At 35.5% G+C, this 24,656-nt stretch overlaps 1 protein-coding gene across 3 annotated transcripts; it reads right to left on the minus strand.

The window, feature by feature from the left end:
• Positions 1–2,149: 2,149 nt before the first annotated feature.
• On the minus strand, positions 2,150–24,014 carry LOC132121994 (poly [ADP-ribose] polymerase tankyrase-2-like). Of its 3 annotated transcripts, XM_059531781.1 has the most exons (27): positions 23,577–24,014; positions 21,517–21,741; positions 21,290–21,385; positions 20,978–21,014; positions 20,789–20,864; positions 20,484–20,578; positions 19,200–19,266; positions 18,917–19,103; positions 18,709–18,830; positions 17,496–17,587; positions 17,317–17,395; positions 15,391–15,562; positions 14,978–15,057; positions 14,751–14,896; positions 13,851–14,016; positions 13,491–13,710; positions 12,450–12,559; positions 11,249–11,437; positions 9,803–10,049; positions 9,642–9,724; positions 7,333–7,453; positions 6,474–6,571; positions 6,170–6,244; positions 5,038–5,143; positions 4,088–4,274; positions 3,760–3,916; positions 2,150–2,378 (listed from the first exon to the last, which is right to left on the minus strand). In XM_059531781.1, the coding sequence occupies exons 1-27, from the start codon at positions 23,752–23,754 to the stop codon at positions 2,319–2,321; spliced, it is 3,471 nt and encodes a 1,156-aa protein (XP_059387764.1). In that variant the 5' UTR covers positions 23,755–24,014; the 3' UTR covers positions 2,150–2,318. The 3 variants fall into 3 exon arrangements, with proteins under 3 accessions (XP_059387764.1, XP_059387767.1, XP_059387765.1); XM_059531784.1 differs by lacking the exon at positions 21,517–21,741; XM_059531782.1 differs by lacking the exon at positions 11,249–11,437 and having other exon boundaries at positions 23,577–24,013.
• Positions 24,015–24,656: the final 642 nt, after the last annotated feature.

Raw genomic sequence — 24,656 nt, forward strand, 5'->3', positions numbered from 1 at the left:
ACAGCAAAAGAATTGCATTGAAGGATCTTCAGTGTCATGTTCACCTTTTTCTTCAGAGCAAATCAATAGACTCTCGCGCTGTCTATAAAAGAAAAGTGCATTTTGGTTGCTTGAAGAGACATTCAATAGAACCATTCACTTATTAAAATTAGTAACTTTGGAAAACAGAGGTTTTATCTGACATTTGACAAAATTGTCATTCCATCAGCTGAATATAAAGATTTTGAAATATTTGTACAGTTTAAATGTTAATATATATATATATATATATATATATATATAATTTTTTTTTTAAAGGCAATTTACTCCTGTGATGCAAAGCTGCATTTTCAGCTGAAAATGAGGAGCATAAGAGACTTTAAAAAATTATAATAAAAAACAAATTGACTTCCAGTGTATAAATATGTCACTTTTCTAGGAGCAATAAAGAATGTGTTTTTTAGTGGCAGTCGAGCACCAGCGGCACATTTGGGGCTTACTGACCGTCCTGACAGTTAGACGGACAGCTTGGCAGCTCTGTTACACTGTTATGTCTCTGAGTAAATAGCATGAACAGAGTGAGAAACTGGGACATTGTCAGACAGCTTCTGAACACTTTTGGACAGAATAATTTCAACAGCCCGACTCATGCAATTGCACACACATCCAGTTATTCCGTCCATAATAATATGTGACAAACAGCTTTATAAAAAGTTCAATGCAGTAAATGGCACATTCCATAACTAAAGCACACCATTTGTGTCTATTAGATGATAATATCACATATAATAATAACTGCAATTTGACAAAATATTTACCTGCCCTTCTCTGTTACCACATGACTTTTCCCATTTTAAAAGAAATAATATTACCTACAAAGTTGTAGGCGTACAATCATGCAAATTCGGGTGGAGAAAAAAGAAAAAAAAAAGAAAATAGGAATAGTTCAAGCGAAAATGAAAATTTTCTGAGAATGTAGCTACTCACCCTCAGTCCATTCAAGGTGTAGATGAGTTCGTTTCTTCATGGGAATGGATTAGAAGAAATTTTGCATTAGGCCTACATCATCATCATTTACTCACCAAGGGATTCTCTGCAGTGAATGGGTGCCGTCAAAATGCTAGTCTAAAATCTGATAAAGACATCACAATAATCCACACGAATCCCGCGAAAATGTAAGTGTAGATTAACATCAGTGTACTTAAACTTAAAAATTGAAACAAGATATTTTCTGATGTTCATTCTTGTTTATTTACCGTGTGCTATGACTAGTAAAGGCTAAAGAAGAAGACAACAGCGGATGGACGTTTTCACTGAAGGAAGCGTTATTATGAATTGTGTACTGTTGGACAGAAGCAACGTTTTAAAGCTGAAACATCTTAATGATGGATTTGTTTCTGACTAACACGCAGGTTTTGTAATATTACAGCATTTTCAGTTTTTGCAGGGTTTAAAGTTTTGGCTTTTAGTACAATAGTGCCACCTGTTGGACATTTGTTAGTTTCACAAATGCTCTCATGAGATGCTGGAGCAGGCTAACTTTGTGTGAAAATGACAGAAACAATGCAGGAGAATGATAAAAAAAAGCATCTCTTTAATTGATCATAATGTTTTGACGACAATGTTAACACTTCTTAGACATGACATTACAAGAGGAAAACCTGACATGTTCATGCACAACATGGTACAAGTACTCCTGGACTACTGTGACAAAAAAACTGTGATTTTTTATATCAAAACCCAGAAATTATTCATTCAAGCACCAATACATTGCAGACTGAGAATAAAACTAAGTTTGACTTCTTGTTCAGCAGTGTAACACAAAAATGTCATACTTATTTGAAGGGCAACAACAGACAAGAGGACATTGTGAGATAATTTGATATTTGGATGAAGTCTCGTCCTGTTCTGCCAAATATTCTTTATCCTGAATCCTGGATGCTTTTCATCTGGTCTGATGCCACCAAATAACCTTTAAAAGACCCTGTATTCACACTGAAGACTGCAGTATAGTGGCAAACATTCCCAACTCAGGCATAAAACTCTTACGATACAAACATCAATAAATCAATTAGTACAAATATATATATATACACACAATTGTCTTTGTAAAATAAATAAGTTAAATTTTGTGACGTTAAAGAGAAGGAAACCGAAGTTTTGTAACCAGTGTAAATGACTGAACGTGCATCTGAAATTTGATTATTGCTTTAAATTAAGACAAAACAGACAGCTGAAGGAAGAGAAAAGAATTATACACTGTATAAATAAAGCATGCAATAAACGAGCAGTTTCTCTCCTCGGAGATGGCAAGAGCATCGTGTTTCTGCTCCTGTGTGTTAATCTGAAGAACCGTCAGGTTTGATGATCTGGTACGTGATCAAATATTCAGGATAAGCCTTGGGAGGAAAAAAGACCAAAGCAGTGTTAGTTTCCCTTGACAATATATGTTTTTTTTTTTTTTTTATGAAATTAATGCGTTTATTCAGCAATAATTCTCTACTTTCTACTCAATGAATTCTGAAAAACAATGTACCAAATTTTCTTAAAAAATGTGAAGCAGCATAACTGTTTTTAACATTGCTAATAATAAGAAATGTTTCTTGCAAAGCAAATCAGCATATTATGATATCACATGAATAAATTACATTTTAATATGTATTCAAAATAGCTCTTAAATATATAAATATATATATATATATATATATATATATATATATATATATATACACACACACACAGGTATATATATATATATATATATTTTTTTTTTAGAATATTAGACAGTATCATTTCTTTCACTTTTTTTAAACAAATAAATGTATCTCCCAAAAAAACATAACTCCTAACTTTTGAATGGAAGTATATACTGTGTTATCTCCAAATGACCAAAATATATTTTTGTATAAACATTTGCAACAAGTTTTTTCGGTATCACTGAGATGGTATTATAGTCGTCTTTAAAAGTTTAATTTTAACTTTAGTTAAAGCTTTAGTAGTTATGTGTTTATTTACATTTTATTAACTTTTTTTTTTAAATAAATAAATCTATATAGTTTTTAATTTGATTTCAATTTTAGTTAAATTACTACATCAATTTAAACAATTAAAATGATACATGTATACAACACACACACACAGTTGTCTTAATATGTCTAGTTTTCATTTAATATTTTTTTATGGTTTTAATTAGAGTTGACTATAACAATTCAGGAAAGAAACACTCACTTTCACAATTCAGAAAACTGCAAAATAATCTTGCCTACACATATATGTGACCCTGAACCACAAAACCACTCTTATGTGTACATTTTTCAAAATTGAGATTTATACATCATCTGAAAGCTGAGTAAATAATCTTTCCATTGATGTATGGTTTGTTAGGACAATATTTGTCCGTTATACAACTATTTGAAAATCTGGAATCTGAGGGTGCAAAAATAAAAAATTACTGAGAAAATCACTTTTGAAGTTGTCCAAATGAATTCTTAGCAATGCTTATTACTAATCAAATTAAGTTTTGATATATTTACGGTAGTAAATTTACAAAATATCTTCACGGAACATGATCTTTACTTAATATCCTAATGATTTCTGGCATAAAAGAAAAATCGATCATTTTGACCCATGCAATGTATTTTTGACTATTGCCACAAATGCACCCCAGTGACTTAAGACTGGTTTTGTGCTCCAGGGTCACATTTTATCTCAGAATTAAACTGGGTTTGCGAATGCAAGTTGGCTATGAACAGAAGAATCAGCAGCCTGTGTCTGCAGTACCTGCTCTCCTCTGTAGATGACGTACTCCGCCAGAGCGAGACCGTTGACACTGGGCCGGCCAGTGACTGAGTGATGTCCTGGAGGAGAGTGGGCCATCTTCATCGCGCTGAACTGCAGGAAAGACTTCCCCAAAGTCACACGACAGAACAGAAGATGCCTGGGAGGAGTCAAAAAAGCGAACATTAGAAAGGAAACAGGAAATCAATTTCTCTTCAAGGTTTTGGAAAATAACACCACAAAGTAACACTCTGCTGACCAAACACATTGTGCTGGGAAGCCACTTAAATGAGAGGCCTGCTCCGTGCGTTGTAACAGGATCTCATCTCACCTCTGACACATGTAGCAGGACCTGTCCTTGTGAAGAGGGCACCCCGTTCCTCCTCCTATTCCATTAACATACTGGTTGCTTTTGGAAGAGTTTTCCGCGAAGTAGATCCCAGCCCCGAACATTCCCCCAATGTACGCATGCCTCTCGTCGAAGCCCTTGTGAATGATGGCGTTTACGAACGGTGACCCTGAGGAAGCAGAATCAAAGCATTTTTTTTATTCCACATCCTGCCCAAACAATGTGTAGTTTGATGGCAATGAAAACAAATAGCGAATGTACAGTTGTGGCCAAAATCATTTGAACACTATTATTTTCAGCAGCTAAAAAATGGTTTCCATCTTATGCTGTAGTGTGTCATTCATTTAGCCATTACCAGATAAAAAAAATACCAGATTAACAATCAAAATAAAGAAAAATTATTATTTCTAACACGTATAATTAACTTACAATTAATGTCTAACAAGAGGATGTATATTCTGTTGCGCTTTGTCTATTGCAGTGAAGTCTAGCAGAGACTCGTTTGCTGTCAGGATCAGCTTTTATGCAAAATAAGTTGTTTACATATAAGGATACAACTGTAGAATGTAATTTACGCACCGAGGAAAATGCACCATTAAACAGAATCTGTCAATGCACAAAAACAAGGCATGCAGTGTTAAACCGTATGCTTGTGTGGATCGCTTAATATGACAAATTCTCATGTTTAGGATAATCTTGGGTTGTGCACTTTTCCCGGAGCAGCTCACTCTGCATCCTTTGCAGATGCATTTTGTCCACATGAATGAGTTATTTATTACTGTAGAGTGACATGACTGTGTGATGTTTTCTGTGCAAAGTGGGAATTCGTTGTCAAATAATATATAACTGATTTTATCTATTCGTTTTTGCAGTCCTAATCAGAATAGCAGTGAATGAATGAGTGGTTTGAAACCAGGCCTTGGTTCCCACACCGTGGAAGAGCATGCGTTCATTCGAATGGTTGTGGTTTTCCTCAGAAACTTCCTTCCTGCGATGGGTGTATCTCTCCCACAGCTTCTTGTTGCACACCTTCTGGATCTGACCAAAAAAGGAAATATATCACTTTTTAAATTATCATTAACTAATGCTAATTTAAAAAATTTGTATATGTAGTAAAATTTGCATGAATCTAGATTCAAGGCTGTAAAAGTAATGTTCATTATTAGTCATTGCTAGATATCCAATGCATTAATTAATAATAAAATAAATAATGAAAAGTTACTAAGATTTTCTTGTGCATGTTTTCAGATATGGTCTGAATACATGGATATATTTACTGTTATTCAATGCGTTTTCACAAGCAGAACCCAGTTTTTCACTGATTTACCGCATCGACCCAAAGAAAGCTGCTCTGTTTGAAAGTTATTTCTGTCTGAACAATGCATCATGCATCGCTACAATATTGACAACAGTCAATTCCTCTAAACTCTCTAAAGATGCGCATCTTCAAAGTACACTAGTTTTGGGTGTGGAAGTGGAACCAAGTCTGTTTGATGCTATCATTCGTTTCTTTTGGATATAAAGGCAGTGTTTCCTCTAGGATTTATTCCAGCTGTTATATCAGGTGGTTAAACCAAAGAATCACAAGCACTCAAACTCAATTGAATTTATTTTTGTCAGCATTTGACCTCCTGTAATTTGTCTCCGTGCCTCTAGAGGTCCCCCGTGTTCCTTAATTCTTCTTTGTCTACTCTTGTTACTATTACAGAATTACTACAGGAACTGAAATCAACTAAAAAAAATGTATTCACCTAAAAATGATACATTTATTTATATGCATTTAGCAGCTTTTATCCAAAATGAGTTGCATTGCATCGAACTGACACATTTTTCATTAGTTTTTGAGAACGGAACCCATGACCACGGCGTTGCTAGTGACATGCTGTACTTTGAGCTACAGGAAAAATCAATTCAACCAGTTGGAAACGCTGGAAGTAATGCAATGTGAAAAGAGACCTGCAGTGGCAGGGGAACAGTGTGGAAACACAGCTACTAAACTGTAAAAATAGCTTCATAGGAAAATAGAAAAAAATTAATACGAAGTGAGGCATTCAGATGTTTTACCTTCACAATGTTGTATCTGTTGAAAACCCCACCCGCATGACCGCCATCCCTGTGCTCTCTTATCGTACTCTGCATCTGTTCAGAGACACCAAACAGAAGACCCAAGAGAACCCTAGTAAACACAGTACGTCTGTGTGGCTTCATAAGCTACTTGAGCATGTTCATCCAGTACTAGATTCTCCTGGAACACTTCTAGACAACATTCTACTAACTTCTAAGACTGTGATTATTTTAAACAAAATCTCTAGGGGCTCAGACAGATGATGCACAAGGAGAAAATTGAGAAACATGAAAGCATGTCTACCTCGTCCTCAACCGACTGGAACTCCTTGTCGTCTGGAGCGAGGTCTATCAGTATTGTTCCACTGTTGGTTGTGTTCTGGGTCAAGTAAGGGTTTAAACCTGTGAAGGGGATGGAAATATGTAAGAGCAAACTAATCTGCAAAACAAAAGCTTCAGCTTGTTCATTAAAAGAGGTCATATTATGAGAAATCAAAAGAAAGAACAATTTTTTTTTAGTTTTCGTACAATTATATGTTATTAGAGAGCTGTCAATCAATTTTTCATTCACATATTATGCCCATTAATTAATTGAACTAACTGGAATTAAGTCACATACATTAATATTAGCTGAAAAATGAATGCAGAGTTAGAGATGTGCAGCATAAAAAAAACCCTATCACATTTTTTTTTTGTTGCATTATTTACATAAGTTACGGAAGTCCATTTCCACCAATGAATAAAAAAAAATAAAAATTCCCCTCACAATTCTGACATCTTTTCTCGCATTTGCAAGTTTACATCTTGTAACACCAGTTGTGACTTTTTTCTCAGAACTGTGAGATACAAACTCACAATTGCGAAGAACTGAGAAAGTCAAAATTGTGATTTGAACCAAAAATTCTGACTTTTTCCTCAGATTTCTCAGAAACTCGCGATTGCGTGTTTAAAAGTCAGAATTGCAAGATTGCAATTCTTACTTTATAACTCACATTTGTGAGTTTGTATCATGTAATTCTGAGAAAAAGTCGGAAACAGCTTGTACCGAGTAAAACATCCAACATTAAGCAGAGGTCTTAGAGGAAACCAGATCAAAGTGCACCTTAAACCCGGTCTCTAATTAAAGATGCTCTCAAATGGATGAAAGGAGAAGCAGCTCTTACTCTGAGGTCCACTAATAAGTCTTTCAGCTCCTTTGATGATCTTGTGTCTGTGACCGTAAGCAATGATGCCAATTTCCTTCAGCTCTTTGTGGCCCATTTCCACCAGGACGTCCAGAGTTATCTATTGACATAGACTCATATTAATATCACATCTCTAGGCTTGTGACTAATGTATTAATTGTACAACCCGAATTCCGGAAAAGTTGGGACGTTTTTTAAATTTTAATAAAATGAAAACTAAAGGAATTTCAAATCACATGATCCAATATTTTATTCATAATAGAACATAGATAACGTAGAAAATGTTTAAACTGAGAAATTGTACACTTTTATCCACTTAATTAGCTCATTTAAAATTTAATGCCTGCTACAGGTCTCAAAAAAGTTGGCACGGGGGCAACAAATGGCTAAAAAAGCAAGCAGTTTTGAAAAGATTCAGCTGGGAGAACATCTAGTGATTAATTAAGTTAATTGATATCAGGTCTGTAACATGATTAGCTATAAAAGCGGAAATTTCAAAGTGGAATAGTGTTTTATGGTCAGACGAGTCCAAATTTGACATTCTTGTTGGAAATCACGGACGCCGTGTCCTCTGGGCTAAAGAGGAGGGAGACCTTCCAGCATGTTATCAGCGTTCAGTTCAAAAGCCAGCATCTCTGATGGTATGGGGGTGCATAAGTGCATACGGTATGGGCAGCTTGCATGTTTTGGAACATTTGGCGCATCATTAAACGAAAAATACGTCAAAGACGACCACAAACTCTTCAGCAGCTGGAAATCTATATAAGGCAAGAATGGGACCAAATTCCAACAACAAAACTCCAGCAACTCATAGCCTCAATGCCCAGACGTCTTCAAACTGTTTTGAAAAGAAAAGGAGATGCTACACCATGGTAAACATGCCCCGTCCCAACTATTTTGAGACCTGTAGCAGAAATCAAAATAGAAATGAGCTGTTGTGCATAAAATTGTAAACTTTCTCAGTTTAAACATTTGCTATGTTATCTATGTTCTATTGTGAATAAAATATTGGCTCATGTGATTTGAAAGTCTTTTAGTTTTCATTTTATTAAAATTTAAAAAACGTCCCAACTTTTCCGGAATTCGGGTTGTACTAGGATTTTTTTTTTGTGGGACATGTTAAGAAAAATAAACTTTTACATTGTTTTTGAACATAATCATGAGTTGGAAGTGTGTTTACACAACCCCCCTTAAATTATTTTCTCCATAAAATCATAAACAGTTGCTGCATCCCAGTTCAGTATCCATCCTAGATAGTCCTTAAAATAAGAATAAGTTTCTCAGTACTGACAACTTACAATGTACCTGTTCAGGATTGACACGGTGATATTCTTTATCAGTTCAAAACCCTTTTTTTTGTTTTGTGCCAGCAAAAATATGGCTCTGATTAATAAATGATAACACTGGATGAATCATGCAGAGCCCCACACATGAGATGCAGAAAAGAAAATTGTAGGCTAAATTGTGCGCACGATCTAGCAAATCGAGAGAACACAATAGTAAATCAAGGGAACGCAATAGTAATCGTGCACACAATTTATTTATTTTTTCCTTGCGTGTCATGTGCGGGACTCCGTAGATTCATTTCTTCCATATAGTCGCTTTCAGCTTTGTGAGATAAAAATTTCAAAGCATCTAGTCTTAGGATAAAAACAAGTGTTGTAGTCTCGAGCTTTGGCCTAACAAAATTGAGCATTTTACCATTTCTTCTAAAAAGAAAATGTAAAATAGTCATAAAGGTCTTTACAGCATCCTGTCAAAATAAATACTTTACATTACTAATGTGATGATAGTACCACTACAACAAATAAAATTATTATTTAAACATTCTTTAAAAAGAATTTATTCACCAGAAAAATGTAAATACACAAAAAGAAATAAGTATAAATATAAATATAAAATCTATTAATAAGAGATACTTTTGTTTAATAAAATTCAATGAAACCAATAAAATGGAATCCAGAAAATTAATTGAAAACACAGAATTTGATAAAAAAAAAAAAAAAAAACTGAAATTACTAAGAAAAATATTTTATAGGGCCATAAATGTAAGTTTTGTTAAACTGATGTTAAACTGGGTATGTTAAGTAGACATGTTTTTTGACAAATTTGATTTGATAAAAAATTAAACCACAAAAATGGAATTTGGAAAAACATCAAACGGATTTAATAGGGCCATACATTCAGTCTTTATCTTGTGTCGTGAGCTCTGTCTCGGATTCACCATAACTCAGACTCAAAACAAGCTGATCTCAACTGTATTAAGCAGTGAAACAGAAGAAAAGTACCTGTTCTCTGTCAAAGATCTCCAGCAAATGCTCCAATCCCAGGTTGTGAAGGAACTGGCTGATACTCAACTCTACAGCTAGACCTGAAAAAAGCATCAGATTAAAGAAACTTTCAGCAGTCATGCTACAAGCAAAACTACACTAATCTTGAACAAACCTACCCTCCTCGTTCATCTCTATGCCTACGGCTCCTTCAACTCCAGGAGGTGATAGTAGAGTGTTTAGCTCAGGAAAGGTCCTGGACTGGCCGTCCATACTGGAGTCTGAAGAGAGCAGTGGTGGACTGGTTTTGAGAGTCGACGGGACCACCGCCACAGATGCAGAGACACTGATAACCTGGGCTTTATAGCACACCGGCAGCGCTGAGGGGGGCATGGCTGCTGTGAGGAGAGCTCGGACATCGTCCGCCTGAAGAGACAGGCAGAGCAACGTCAGAAAGTCTTGATGTATGTGAGTGTCAGTCACATCTCAAGCATATAAGAGCATGAGTTCAGGAACAACAACGCAAATCAGAAAACATTCGTACACCAAACCAGTGAGAACATATTTCAAACAAGCAAGCTATTGGCATGCATCCGTGGATGAAGGGATAGTTCACATTTAGATAGATAGTTCATATTTAATTTAATATAAATTATAAAAATTTCTAAAGCACTAAATCAATCCATTATCACAAGCCCTTGGAATATGCACAACACAATTAGCACATTTTTAGATATTTGTGATATTTTAATTTATCTTGTAACATGTCACACGTGAATTCTTTTTTTTTTTTAAATATCACAAAAATGATCCCATTTACTAATTAAATGATGTCTTAATGAAAATGACCTTATGTGCATGCAGATTTCTGTATACAACTCTGTATCTTGAATTTTAATAGTTTGGGCTCTGTTGTTAATTTTAGCCTTTAATATGATGGTAAAGTGCCAATTGAGCACAAAATGTAGTTAACAGTTTTAGTTGGGAGAAATATTTTTCCTTGACTTAATTTGATATATTTGAAGTAAGCAAGTAAATAAATGATGTTGGGCTGAATTTATGACTCATGGACATCTGTATTACTGATAAATGGCTTTTAATACTTGGCATTTTATTATTATTTTTTATGTTGGGAATTTTTTATTTGTCAAGTGAAAATCTTTTAATATAATGTTGAAAAAGCAAAGAATGTAAAATGTTCAGGCTTCTCGACTGCATTTATGTTCTACAGAAGAAAGGTTTGGATTGCCATAAGGTGCATAAATGATGACTTTCACTTTTGGTTTTGGATCAATCATTTTATCTTTCTCCAGGCATCAAACAGGTATATTTTTCCACTGCTTTTGCAAATGTGCAGTATTTTCAGGCAACAGTGCATGGAATGATCAGAAGGCCTCCTCAAGCACTGAACAAATGAAAAGAAGAGCAGCAACCAAATAAAACAAGACAGATTTATGACATGACACAGTAAGAGATAAATCTCTCTGGTATGATTGACAGAGGTTTGGATCTGCTTTAGAGTTGCAGAAAATAAAAAGAACGATAGATAAGCAGAAGGCAAGAAGGAGAACGCTCTTCTTCCGCCGAGGTGACCTGTCCAGTAAGCACACACACAGAGTGAATACCGTCACGAGGTCCAGCGGTGACTGGCCCTCCTGGTTGTGGAGCGTGGGGTCGGCCCCGTGAGCTAGAAGCAGCGCACACAACTGGGTCCTGCCTTTCTGCGCCGCCTCGTGCAAAGGAGTGAACGCCCACTTATCTGTGGCATTGACGCATGCGTTGAACTTGATGAGCAAAGCGGCCACATCCACATGCTGCAATGAAACACATGGAGCGGTCGTGTTCTTGGGTTGGTGTCTCTTTCACTTTCTGGAGAATGTCAGTGCATGAATCTGACTATGTGTGGCTGCCAGAGGATGAATCAGTGTTAAACTTGTAATAACAGTGTAATAACACATATTTTATGGATTTGATGGTGCTTTTTTGTCAGTTTTGGTGTTGGACAGCATTTGTTCAGGTTCATTGTATGGATTAAAACCCTGTGAACATTATTTTAAAATTCTTTAAACTGAAAAAAATGAATCGCCTGCGTTAACGCTTATTTTGACAGCAGTAAAACAATATAATATAAATCCGTCATAAATGCAAGGATTACACAACATTTTAGCACAGGGTTGTTAAATGCTTAATTAGGACTGTTTGACATTTCACAAGATGTAAAATTATTTCCAGGTCTGTTTTGTTTTCTCCAAAATACTTCTGTTAATTCAAAAGTCTTTACACCCTACAGTAGCAAAATAATCCAAACCCACAAAGAAACTGACCAAGCCAACAAATATATGACAAACACTGGGATAAAAATGGCAAACAATTTTCATGCTTGTACAATGTCTTGAGTTGAGGGAAGTACGGCAAAGGTGGAATAATTTAACAATAATGCACACCAGATGTGTAACTTGCTATGTGTAGTGGCCACATTACCATCATTTTGTCAATTTCTCTGTGTGTGATATACAATTTTAAATTACAGAACTAACTGTTGTATAAAATGCTGATTTTTTTAAGAAAAGTGACAATAAAAATTCAACTCAAACCAATATAAACCATTATTTGCATCAAATTTGACATGACTTGGCCACGACTTTAAACCAAAACAAACCAAACCAAACCAAAAGCAACCAAAAATAAACACTGTTTTACAAAACAACCCATTTAATCAAGGTTTTTTGAGTAAGAGATGTTTTTTTTTGTTGCAATATATATATATATATATATACGTAACGTTTATCAAGCATGTTAAAGGACATGTACAGGAGCTTCACTCACCCCATAAGATGCAGCATTATGGAGGGGAATGAGACCACCTTTATCCTGAGAGTTCACCTCTGCCCCGTGTTGCAGCAGATATTCAGCCACCTCCAGATTATTATATCCAGCTAATCATACACATAAAACAAACACCACCAACATGAAAATATTCTTTATTTTAAAAAATGAAATATTTCATATTTAACTATTTACTTGAATACTTGTGCCTTTAGAATAGGACTATAATGATCACAGGATGTTACAATTTCAGTCAGTTTTGCAAGTCTGACACATACAGTTCAGTTAAAAGTCAATATTTTATTTATTCAATATTTTAAACTTGATTAGAAGAAAAATATATGATTTCCTTTTAGGGCTTTGCACAGAAATGTTAAATATGCATAGAAAAAAATGGAGGTTGTTCCCTTGAAATTGTAATTGCGATTATTAATTACGATTATCACAATTTACATTTAATGATGTTTATACCATTGTTTGATGCATGCCATATTTTTATATGAAAATAAACCAGCTGAAAACACTAACTGAAAAACCTTTAGTGCTTTTCTATGGTATGAAGCCTCTAATGTCAACTATACATCGGATTGGTTTCTTCTCTAAATTATAAAAAAATAATGTAGAGTTTTATTGTGTGAACATCTGAAATCATCACTTCACAGACCAAGCCATTTTTTATGACTATTTTCTGTAAAAACAAACCAAAATACAAAAGTAGAATGTGTTGTGTGATGTATATTTGACATTTTAGGCTTAATACCACAGAAAAGCACTAAAGGTTTTTCAGTTAGTGTTTTCAGCTGGTTTATTTTCATATAAAAATACAGCACGCAGTTGCATCAAACAATGGTATAAACATCATTAAATGTAAATTGTGATAATCGTAATTAATAATCGCAATTACAATTTCAAGAAAACAATTGACAATTATGATTTCTGTCATAATCGTGCAACCCTAACTAAGCTGGAGTATTTAAAAAGGTCTTCAGATTCAGTTTTTTCACTGTGTATTGTATGCATCATACTCTGACCCACACCCACCTGCCAGGTGCAGAGGTGTGGAGTGCCGCCCCTGCGTGTCTCGACAGTTCACGTTGTCTGGAGTGCAGAGCTTTTTAACGCGAGATAAGCAGCCTTTCTTGGCGGCGTCCAGCAGTGCTGCGTCACCCCTGAGCAGATCCTGAACGTCTGTGTCGCCTTCCTTCACCAAGTCCAGAGGGGTGTTTCCATCACGGTTCTTCTTGGTCGGGTCAGCACCATGCTGCAAGAAAGAGGTACTTATAGTTATACGTTATAGTGAACATGCTGCTAAACAAAATTCACTGTCATCGATAATGTAAATGATTCAAATGATTTAATTTAAAAACTGAACAGTGGATTTCAATCAGAGTTCTCGGATACCTGAAGCAGCAGTTTGCAGATCTCATATTTGCCCTTGGCGGCCGCCTCATGCAGGGGGGTGAACTTCCACAGGTCGGCCACGTTAACCAGAGCACCGTGAAGGACGAGGAGCTCAGCCACCTCATAATGCCCATAAGAACAGGCATTGTGCAAGGGAACCAGACCACTGTCACACAAAACTGTCTTACTTAAAACCAATATGATACCGTGCAACTTTTTGGCATTTGTTGCACCATTGTTTCTTAAAGAATTCAAGGTAATGCTATTTTTTTTTTTTTTAAATTAATTTCACAGATTATATTAATACTTAATCTGACTGTGTATTTTTTTTATTAACTCTATATTAACGGTTTAATAATAAAAAAAAGTCTATATTCTTAAATTTTTTATATTCTTTAAATTTCACTGGATAAGAGGAACACTTACATGTCTATTTCAATAAATGTAATGTCTGTTTATGTATGTTGTACTTTTTTATTATTTAAAAGTAGCACCATTGTATGGAGGCCCAAACCTGCAGAAATTAGAAATGAACAAATTAATGAATAGATTTAATAACACGAAAATAAATAACGGATTAAATGACTTGATAAAAGAAAGAAAAAAGAAGGTTAAAAATAAATACAAAAAAGGAAGAAAGAAAACCATACTTAATTTAATTGAAAATGTATTGCATTTGTTTTATCAAGACATATATTCCATTATTTATGTTTCTATTATTACATTCTTTCATGTATTTGTCATTTTTGCAGGTTTGGGTCTCCATACAGGACTTTCTATTTATTGTTTTTGCAATGTTTTGGGGTAAACACTTATCTCATTCAGTCGGCTTTGCAGAGGTGCACAAATTCTCTTTCTTTTTGCCTCTACATTTGGATCTCTAGTCTTGTGACATCTCACCCTTTGTCCTTAGCGTGCACATCGGCTCTGTGCTGCAGCAGATACTCCACCACAGCCACACAGTTGTATCCGGCAGCGAAGTGCAGAGGTGTGGACTGCCTTCCCTCAGCGTCTCTACAGTTCACGTTCTGAAGAGTACAGAGCTTCTACATGGAAAGTTGAAGAACAATGTCAGCTGTTACACAGGAATAAACTACATGGGAGAAAAAAATGTTTTTAGTCCCTACCTTTACGACTTCCAGATCTCCTGATTTGGCGGCTTCTAACAGCTGCCTGTCTGTATCGGAGTTGCCTGTGCATGCTCCCTCTAGGAATCAAAAAATATTTTCTATAACTGCATGCATGACACTTTGGCACTTCACAGTGTTTCACTCACATTCTTGACTAGAAATAGATGGGCGAACTGTAAAATGCATTTAGGGGCATGTTGAAATCAGAGCTTCTTCAGATCTAAAAAAAAAAAAAATCAGTTGTATGGAATTCAAGATCATAAAAAGTCTTACATGTTTTAATGGTATTATATTATTTTAGTCTTAAATTTGGGGATTTTTAATTTATTTTTTTCATTTCAAAGAAGATATTCACACAGGTTTTGAAGGACTTGAGGGTGAGGAAATTGTGCATCTGAAGTGAACGTCACCTTGCAGTATCTCCTGAATGCTTTCATTGGCGAGCTGGGAGGGTGAGAAGCCCTGTAGGGAGGTGATGAGCGGGTCACATCCTGCACTCAGGAGCAATCGACAGGTCTGCAGATGTCCGAGGTGAGCCGCGCGGTGCAGCGCTGTCTGACCCAGGTGATCTACCGCATCCACCTGCACAAAACAACACCACGCTGACAGGAAAAATCTGCTAATATTCACAGTACAAATCAGCAGCTGTGGTTGCCAGAACTTTATAGTAAAAAATACGGCAGCAACATTTAAAGTTTGACATTTTGACATTTTCAGTAAAACAGTGCATATTTTATTAACCGATATGATGTTAATGTACCAACCAACTGAAGTACTAAAATCAGTTTTGTACCTTTATGCTGAGAACCACCATAAAAGCACAGGTAGTTATTTACAGTATTACTACCTGTGTAAAAATCACAGTAGTTTGATTGCATGATAATAATTGCTGTTAATAGTGTTCATCGTCCGTTTGATTACATCTTTAAAATTGATTTTACCGTACATTTTGCCATATGTACATAAACTGAGTCACCACTGATAAGCTACTACTAAATATTATAGAAACATTAATTTTCTGTAAAGTTGCTTTGCAACGAATTGTATCGTAAAAACGCACTACACAAATAAAATTTGAATTGAGAAAGCCACATGTAATAAACATTCATGAAAAACATTTATTTATCAATATAAGATGTAACATAAAACCCTAATGTACATAACTGATAAGAACTGAGAAACATAGCTATTTAACTGGAAAAAACATCAAATGTGTAATGTCACATTGCAAATTCTGGGAATGTCAGTTTACGATATTTTTTCACTTCCAAGAACTGTAGGCTACATTTAGCAGTATTTTACTGTAACATTACATGATTTATTACTTATAGAAGGAATGGACTGTTAATCAATTAACAGTTTTTTACTCTAGCATTTTTACAGTTCTTTACTGTTAAAATGACAAAAAAAAATTGCAACGTCAAAATACTTTGTGTTTCTGACAGGCACGGTTCTAGTGAATAACAAATATACTAAAATGCATTTGAAACACATTTATTTCGTGCACATAATACAAATTCATTTAAATTCGAAAAACATTTACATATTTATGTATTTAATAAAAATACCCTGCAATTACTTGAGGTCTGCTAAATTGGAACAACTTATTTTGTTGGAAGTAGTGCTGAAGTCCTACTAAAGTTATATTTGATTGTGCTAAAGTGCAACTATTGCAAGCATTCTGAAGTACACTTCAAATTTCATGCATTTAAAAAAGAATATTATTCAAAGATCATACATATACTCATCAATAGTGACATTAACGTGCCCCTATTATGGCTTATGAAAGGTTCATATTTTGGTTTTGGAAGTCCCCAACAACATGCATGAAAGGAAAAAAAAAACACTTTCATTGTCTTATAAAATGCATTTATTTTTACTTTACTTGCTCAACAACTCCCAAATGATTTTCTCAACGATTCATGTTTCCGAACCCCTCCATTGCATGACGCTACTCTGCTGTGATTGGTCCGATTGGTCTCATTTTTATGAAAAAGAGCGATAATAGGAGCACCTTAAAACATTTTAGGCTTCATATTAAGAAAGGAGTGCTGTGCACAAATAGTATTCCAAACAAAGTTTAATTATAATTTCTATATTAGTAAGTCTCAAGTGATATGCTAGTAAATATTTTATAGATTTGAACTATACTTAGTATGTCATAAATGTATTTTAAACATCACTTATTTTTACCAGGGTGGATATTCGACAAGACAAAACATAAAGGACGGGACTTTGCAAGTCACTGGATCATGTACTAATGGAACACGTATTACACAAATGATGGCTATGTATAATTCAGTATGTTTTACTGCAGCTGTGAGAAACTAATTTACCTTCGCTTCGTGTTTCACCAGCACCTCGATGATGTCATTGTGGGACTTCTCAGCAGCAAGATGCAGAGGTGTGAGGAAGCTGTGTGAAAGACAGAGATCCAGAAGTCATTACTGCACATGATCCCGCACTGATTCATGTGTTATATAGATCCTTTGCACATCGTTACTGACTGACTCACTCTTTATTCTTCTCATTGACGTTGGCGCCCTTCCTGAGCAGCAATTCACAGATCTGTTTCCTCTTGGGATAGGGCGACGTGGAGACACAATGCTATCAAAGACAATCACAAGAGTCTCTTTTATTCCCTTCCTATTCAAATCCTATAAAACCATTACCAGAAAATGTTCTTGGAATGCTCTGTGTTCAGTTGTAGTATTCACAGGTGTGCAGATATAAAAAAAATTACGCCTAGAAATGTGGCTCATCAAATAGGATTTTAGAGCTGGAAATATGCTTTTTACAGTTGATGATTTGAGCCGTTAAATCAGTGGTTCGCTAAAGGAGTCTGAAACTGTTACAGTATGACAATAAACCAAGATGAAAGTTCAGATGGTCAGTACTAGGTTTTAATATACGTCTGAATTATAATCAAAACCATATTTGATGTAAATTTAAAATTTAAATTTATGTATTTAGCCGACGCTTTTATCCAAAGCAACTTACATTGCATTCAGGCTAACAATTTTCTCCTAACATGTGTTCCCTGGGATTCAGTGTCAAATTAGTGTAAATACTGTCGATCATTAAGCAAGTGCAACAATCAGCGTAGGTTTTGTTTTGTGTGAAAATATGGTGGAAGGCAGCGAAAGGTTTTAAGAAAGCAAATTACATGAATTAAAATATGAATGAATTATATCAATTTTTCTCTGAAGGTAACCGACTGTCCTCCATGCAGCGCTTTGTTTTTTTACAGTGGTTAACAGCTCTATTTCTCCTCTTTCATAAGCGCCACCTGCTGTCAGACAGTGGATTTACAATTTCATTTAGCCTTTTGCCATTTTCGAAAAAGGTTTGGTAAAGCTACTGCTTTAAATATAATGATATAAATATGAAAATATTTTTGATGAATTTCCAGAAAAAATATTAGGCAGCACAACTGTTTTCAGCATTAATATTAATAACCAGAAATATTTCTTGAGCAGCAAATCAGCACATTAGAATGATTTCTGAAGGATCATGTGACACTGAAGACTGGAGGAATGATGCTGAAAATTTAGAAACAGAAAACGCTTACGGTATTTTAAATTGTAATAATATTTCACAATATTACGGTTTTACCACATTTTGATCAAATAAATGCAAACTTAGTGAGCATAAGAGACTTCTAATACTTATTCATCATATGTAGCGTATCTATTAAATAATTATATTTTTAATTAAAAAGCCCTTACTAGAGCGGTTTCTTGGGTTAGGGGGTGTTTGAAGTTGATGGTCTCAAGGGAGAGGTGTTTTTTAAAGCGGGCCATGTCCGCCTCACATGCCGCCTGCAGCAAAGAATGACCTCTGAACTCATCTGCAACAAAGAGCGGCACCCATTTAGTCAATGACGTACTGCACAAACAAACTGAGAGCTGGTCTTTGTGGCAGTCACACACTTACACGCCAGGCGCTCCTTCAGCAGGGCGCTCGGGGCCAGATCGATGGCGCTCTTGTTGTGGCAGTTGAGGAAGGTGGGGTCTGCGCCGCAGCTGAGCAGGAGCGAACAGACCTCCACTCTGTTTTTTGAGGCTGCTTCGTGTAAAGGTGTGAACTGCCACAGGTCCGTAGTGTTGACACAAGCACCATGCTGTGTAAAAATGAACAGATGGAGTGGAGTTATCACAAATTCAGAACAAGACACCAGACAAGAAAGAAAAGTGTAAATAACATAAACTGGACCTACCTTTACAAGCAACTCAGCTACCTCATAGTGACCGTATGAACAGGCGTTATGAAGAGGCACGAGATCACTGTTCACACAAGACCAAATTTAATACACAGCGAGTACAATAATCAAGAAAGATTTTGGACTTTTGTCTTCACTGCCTTTATATGAATGTTTGGGTTCAAAGGGATGTTACTAGTATAATCAAATTAAATACTAATCTCATCTGTACAAAGTTCATTTTTTTAATGCACTGATATTAAAGGAATAGTTCCCCAGGCGATTAAAGATGTAGGCGAGTTTGTTTCTTCGATGAAACATATTTGGAGAAATGTAGCATTCCATCACTTGCTCACCAGTGGATGCTCTGCAGTGAATGGGTGCCGTCAGAATGAGAGTACAAACAGCTGATAAAAACATCACAATAATCCACACAACTCCAGTCCATCAGTTAACATCTTGTAAAGTGAAAAGCTGTGTTTGTATAGAACAAAAAATGTTAGTGTCCGGATAAAATACTGTACACATGAAGTTTGAAATATTTTAATGTTGGATTTGTTTCTTACAACAAAAAAAACAAACAAAAAAAAAAACGTTTTTTCACTTCACAAGACGTTAATTGTTAGACTGGATTTGTGTAGATTGCTTGTGGATTATGGTGATGTATTTATCAGCTAATTCTGACGGCACCCATTCACTGCAGAGGATCTATTGATGAGCAAGTGATGGAATGCTACATTTCTCCAAATCTGTTCTGATGAGGAAACAAACTCATCTACCTCTTGGCTGGCCTGAGGGTGAGCACATTTTCAGCAAATTCCCATTTTCGGGTGAAAAACATAGCCAGTATTATTATTATTATTATTACGTTTAAATAAATTAATTATTAAACACTAGAAACTAAAAATGAATCCTATTAAAAGCTACAAGCAACAACATTATAATGTACTGCATGAAAAATTAAAATGGGCTGCAACTTCATGGGAACCACTGACAATGATTATTTTGAAAATCTTCTGTATATTTATTCCATTAATCATTTAATCAGATTCAAAATCTAAAGAATTATCATTTTAATTAGAAATTGATTTATTTTTAATCCAATATCCACCAATACTGCTCAAATAAAAAAAATAAAAAAATCTGATCAGCCGCAAAAAGCATTATGGTACTGATGCATCTGTAGACTTCCATTGTGAATGCTTTAGATTTTATTACAAACTGCATTTCTGTGCTAAGTGAAAGAATAGAGCTCAACTTGAACAGCACTTCGAGTCACACTGGAGGAGACACACATCGTACCCTTTGTCTTTAGCGTGCACGTCGGCTCCATGCTGCAACAACAGCTGCACTGTCTTCACACGATTATAACCAGCGGCCAGATGCAGAAGCGTTGACTGAAACCAACAAACAATCCATTCACAAACACATATGCAAACTATTCAGACCTGGAACGATTACACATGAAAAGCCTCGCTACATTATGTGTCTCTCGATGTGTGAGCGGCTCAGCAACGTTGAGAACATTTGAATATGGTTACACATTAACAGTCACACTGTCAGACAGATATGGAGATAACATCAGCATATAATATTTAATAACTCACCTTCCTTCCATCACTAGCGTGACAGTTCACATTTAATGGTGTGAGGAGGCTCATCAGTTTTTCTTCATTTCCACTTCTGGATAAAATCATTGAGTACCAAGTCAATGAGAGTCACGACAGTAATATCGCTCAGCAATATTCATCTCTCTTCAGGTCTCCTGAACAATTTTGAGCTTAAATTATCATTACCGTGCGCTCTCCAGGAGTTCATCCTTTCTATAGTCACCTACATTTAAGAAAGAATGGAGTCTATTAACATAAATGGAAATCGCCTATATGTAGCAAAGTCACCAGTAAATAGCCTTAGAAACAAATGGGAATTATGGGAATTAGAGTGTTTCAAAAAGATGCGTGTGCAGCTCATGTTGAAAATAAAGCACTTTTTTGTTCATTAACTGTCCTTGTATCATTTCATGATCTTCAACTGGACTTGATCCTGATTCCTAACCCTATCAGAGAAGCAAGTGTGTACTGAAGTCTGAGGTTTGGTAGCTCACTCACCGGTCAGCACAGCTTTGGTGGAGGGTTCAGCCAGGTCAAGCGCTGTCCTTCCATCAGTGTTTCGGATCGTTGGCTCAGCACCATGTTGCAGCAAAACTACAAATTTCAAACATGATTGAAACAGCCGCATTATGCATTCAACATGCAAATGAGATCCAAGTCTAAAGCACTTTTTTCATCCAAATAAACAATGTATTCTGTAAACTTTTATCACTAGGAGCCTTTACCGATGCAGACGTCGATCTTGCCCTTGATGGCACCCTCGTGCAGCGGGGTGTAATTCCAGTTGTCTCTGGAGTTGGCATCAGCCCCGTGTTGCAGGAGCAGGCTAACGACTTCAGCGTGACCAAACGAGCAGGCGTTGTGGAGCGAGATGAGGCCGCCATCATCACGAGCGTGCACGTTTGCTCCGTGCTGAAGGAGGTAGTCCACCACATCTCTACGGCCAAAACCTGCCACACAGCCGTGGGCTTAATAGATGGACTGCTTCCATTAGGCAAAACCTCAACATTACACTGTCATACTGGAACTTCTTCAATATTAATCAAAAGAATCTATTATTTTTCACCAATTATTTTCAAAAAACAGTGCCAATGAAAACAACATAGTTGTGTTTATAACATACCCAGTGGAGTTATTACTATTACAGTTATTATCATTATGGGATGTAAGACTTATATTCATGACAGGTGTCTCAACATTTTTTTCTTTATAATCAATAGTCCATTTTTCATATTTGAACCCTTTCCAGCAGTGACTGTATGATTTTGAGATCCATCTTTTCACACTGAGGACAATAGAGGCACTATTAAAACTATTACACTATTACAACTATTAAAAAAGGTTCAAACATTCACCGATGCTCCTGAAGGAAACAAGATGCATTAAGAGCTTTTGAAAACTTTTGGAATTTGAAGATCAAGGTCAATTGTACTTAATTTGTGTTCTTGGGAAACATACAAGTATCTTCTGTTGCTTACGAAGGGCAGAACTAAATGGAAAAAAAAATTATATTTCAACAAAAAAAGTTTTCACCCCCCACCCCCACCCCAAATCTTAATGCATTTTGTTTCCTTCTGGAGCATCAGTGAATGTTTGACCCTTTTTTAATAGTTGTGTTTGAGTGCCTCAATCGTCCTCAGTGTGAAAAGATGTATCTCAAAATCATACAGTCACTGCTGGAAAGGGTTCAAATATGCAAAGATGCTGGAAAACTGAAGAATCTGCACGACCTTAAAGATTTTTCTGAAGAACAGTTCTCAGTTTAACTGTTCAGAACAAACTAGGGACTCATGCACCACCATCACAAAATAGAAAGACAGTCGTGGATCATCCAGGTAACCACACACAGCATTTAGAACCAAGGGTTCCCAAACTTTTGAATGGGGATATTTTAATAAATTCAGCAATTTTTTTTGTGTTGTGGACTAAATGTAAACATCTTTTATGTACAAAATCTTGCTCAGGACAGTACTAAATAAAAAAATAACATGCATTTAGTATGATCTCTCTTATTTTGTTAAAATTATTCACATTTTCACAGATTCTGCAAGGGGTGCCCAAACTTTCGCATGCCACTGTATATTCATGACAGTTGTCTCAACATTTTTTTTTCTTTATAATATTAGTTTACATTAAAATGTTCATGTCCATCCTTTTTAATAATAGAGAATCCCAGTCCAATATATAAAAAAATTGTTTTAATCAATAATTGTATTCATTAATTTGATAAAATATTTTAAATACCGGTAATTATTTTCAAATGAATAATTGTATTTTTATTTTTTTTATTAAATTGCTAAATTAGTCATTTAAATATGAATTAATGTAAGCCTTTAAAGAGATTTCACTATACTTCAACAACAAAAAAAAAAGTTACATGTAAATTATATATAAACCATATTAGTATTTGTAGTTAGGTATAATAAAAACAAGGTGTTTATGCTGCATTTCACATATAAATATGTGATTTCAAGTGTATCGCATAGAAGCAGCCTACTTAATTATATATTTACAGTAATTACATTAGTAATTAATTCAATTTAAAAACCCTATATATGATCACAATTAATCTAAGCTTTTGTCTTTTGTAAATGATTAATTATTAATGATATGCAAATACAACTGTATTTGCAAATACAATGCTAGTGACACTAATGTTGATATAGATAAGGACAGAATAGAAAATAATAGAAAAATAGAATGTAAGAAAAGGTTTGAATAAATTAGAATCTTGGTTTAGAAAGTAAAACGAATAGAACGGAATAGGAAGGAGAGTGGGACTCACCCGCAGCGAAGTGCAGCGGGGTGGACTTCCTCCCTGCGGTGTCCCTGCTGTTCACATTCACCGGGCACACGAGCCTCTTCACCCGCTCCAGGTCTCCGCTCCTGCAGGCCTCGAACAGCTCCCTGGGCTCGGCGGACCCGGAGCTCTCCATGAGCCCCGAGGAGCGCCGGAGCGACATGGACAAGCTATGGGCGGACAGTGGGAAATGAGGAATACACCCTATCCCCAAGGCTTGACATGAAGGCCGGAATGAGGCGCAGATCTCCACAGTTAAAGCCTTGCAATAACAGCCACTGAAGAGAAGAAATAATTCGACTCGAGTGACTGTTCCTGTACAGAGTTGTCAGTCCAGCTGTGTCTCTCTCCAAACCGCAGAAATGAAAACAACGGATAGAGATAGAATATCGATTTCTCCTGAACTAGAATCTCGGAATGGGCGGGGCTTTCACAGCCCCATTTTTTTCAGAATTATTTTTAAACATAAGGATTTTAGAGTTTTAATTAAAGAATTTTAAGCTATAAAATAAACCAACCTACTACGACTTATAAACTTTTATTTGAAGCAAAAATACATCGGGAAAAAACGGCTGATGTCAATTATTCAATAATTTTTTTTTTTTTTTTTTTTGCAGAATCATTGGTAATGTAGTTTTCGCTCATAAACACGAGTATTTAAAAATAAGTACTGAATAATTGAAATAAAATCAATTACCATATGAATAAAACGAACGGAATTTTAACATTTGGAACCTGACTGTTGCACTATATTCAGCTAGTTTAACAAGGTATTTGTGTATATAAAGTTTGAACAATGCCAGTTAAACGCATTAATGCCAGTATACAAAATATAACAATGCCATATAAAATAAACGGCGTTGACACATGGTAAGTGTTACTTTTCTCAGCGATGGTCAAGACTGACCAATGACAGTCGATTGGGTTTACAGTCTGTGACTAAAGCGTTTAATTCAATATTTTTATTAAGATTATGTAAACGAATGTTAATTTATATCAAGTAATTAATGCATTTAAACATACATTTAATCAATTACGTATTTAGGCGCATAAACATTTAGTAAC

Source organism: Carassius carassius, chromosome 40 (assembly GCF_963082965.1).
Source record: "Carassius carassius chromosome 40, fCarCar2.1, whole genome shotgun sequence".
Taxonomy (NCBI): Eukaryota; Metazoa; Chordata; class Actinopteri; order Cypriniformes; family Cyprinidae; genus Carassius; species Carassius carassius.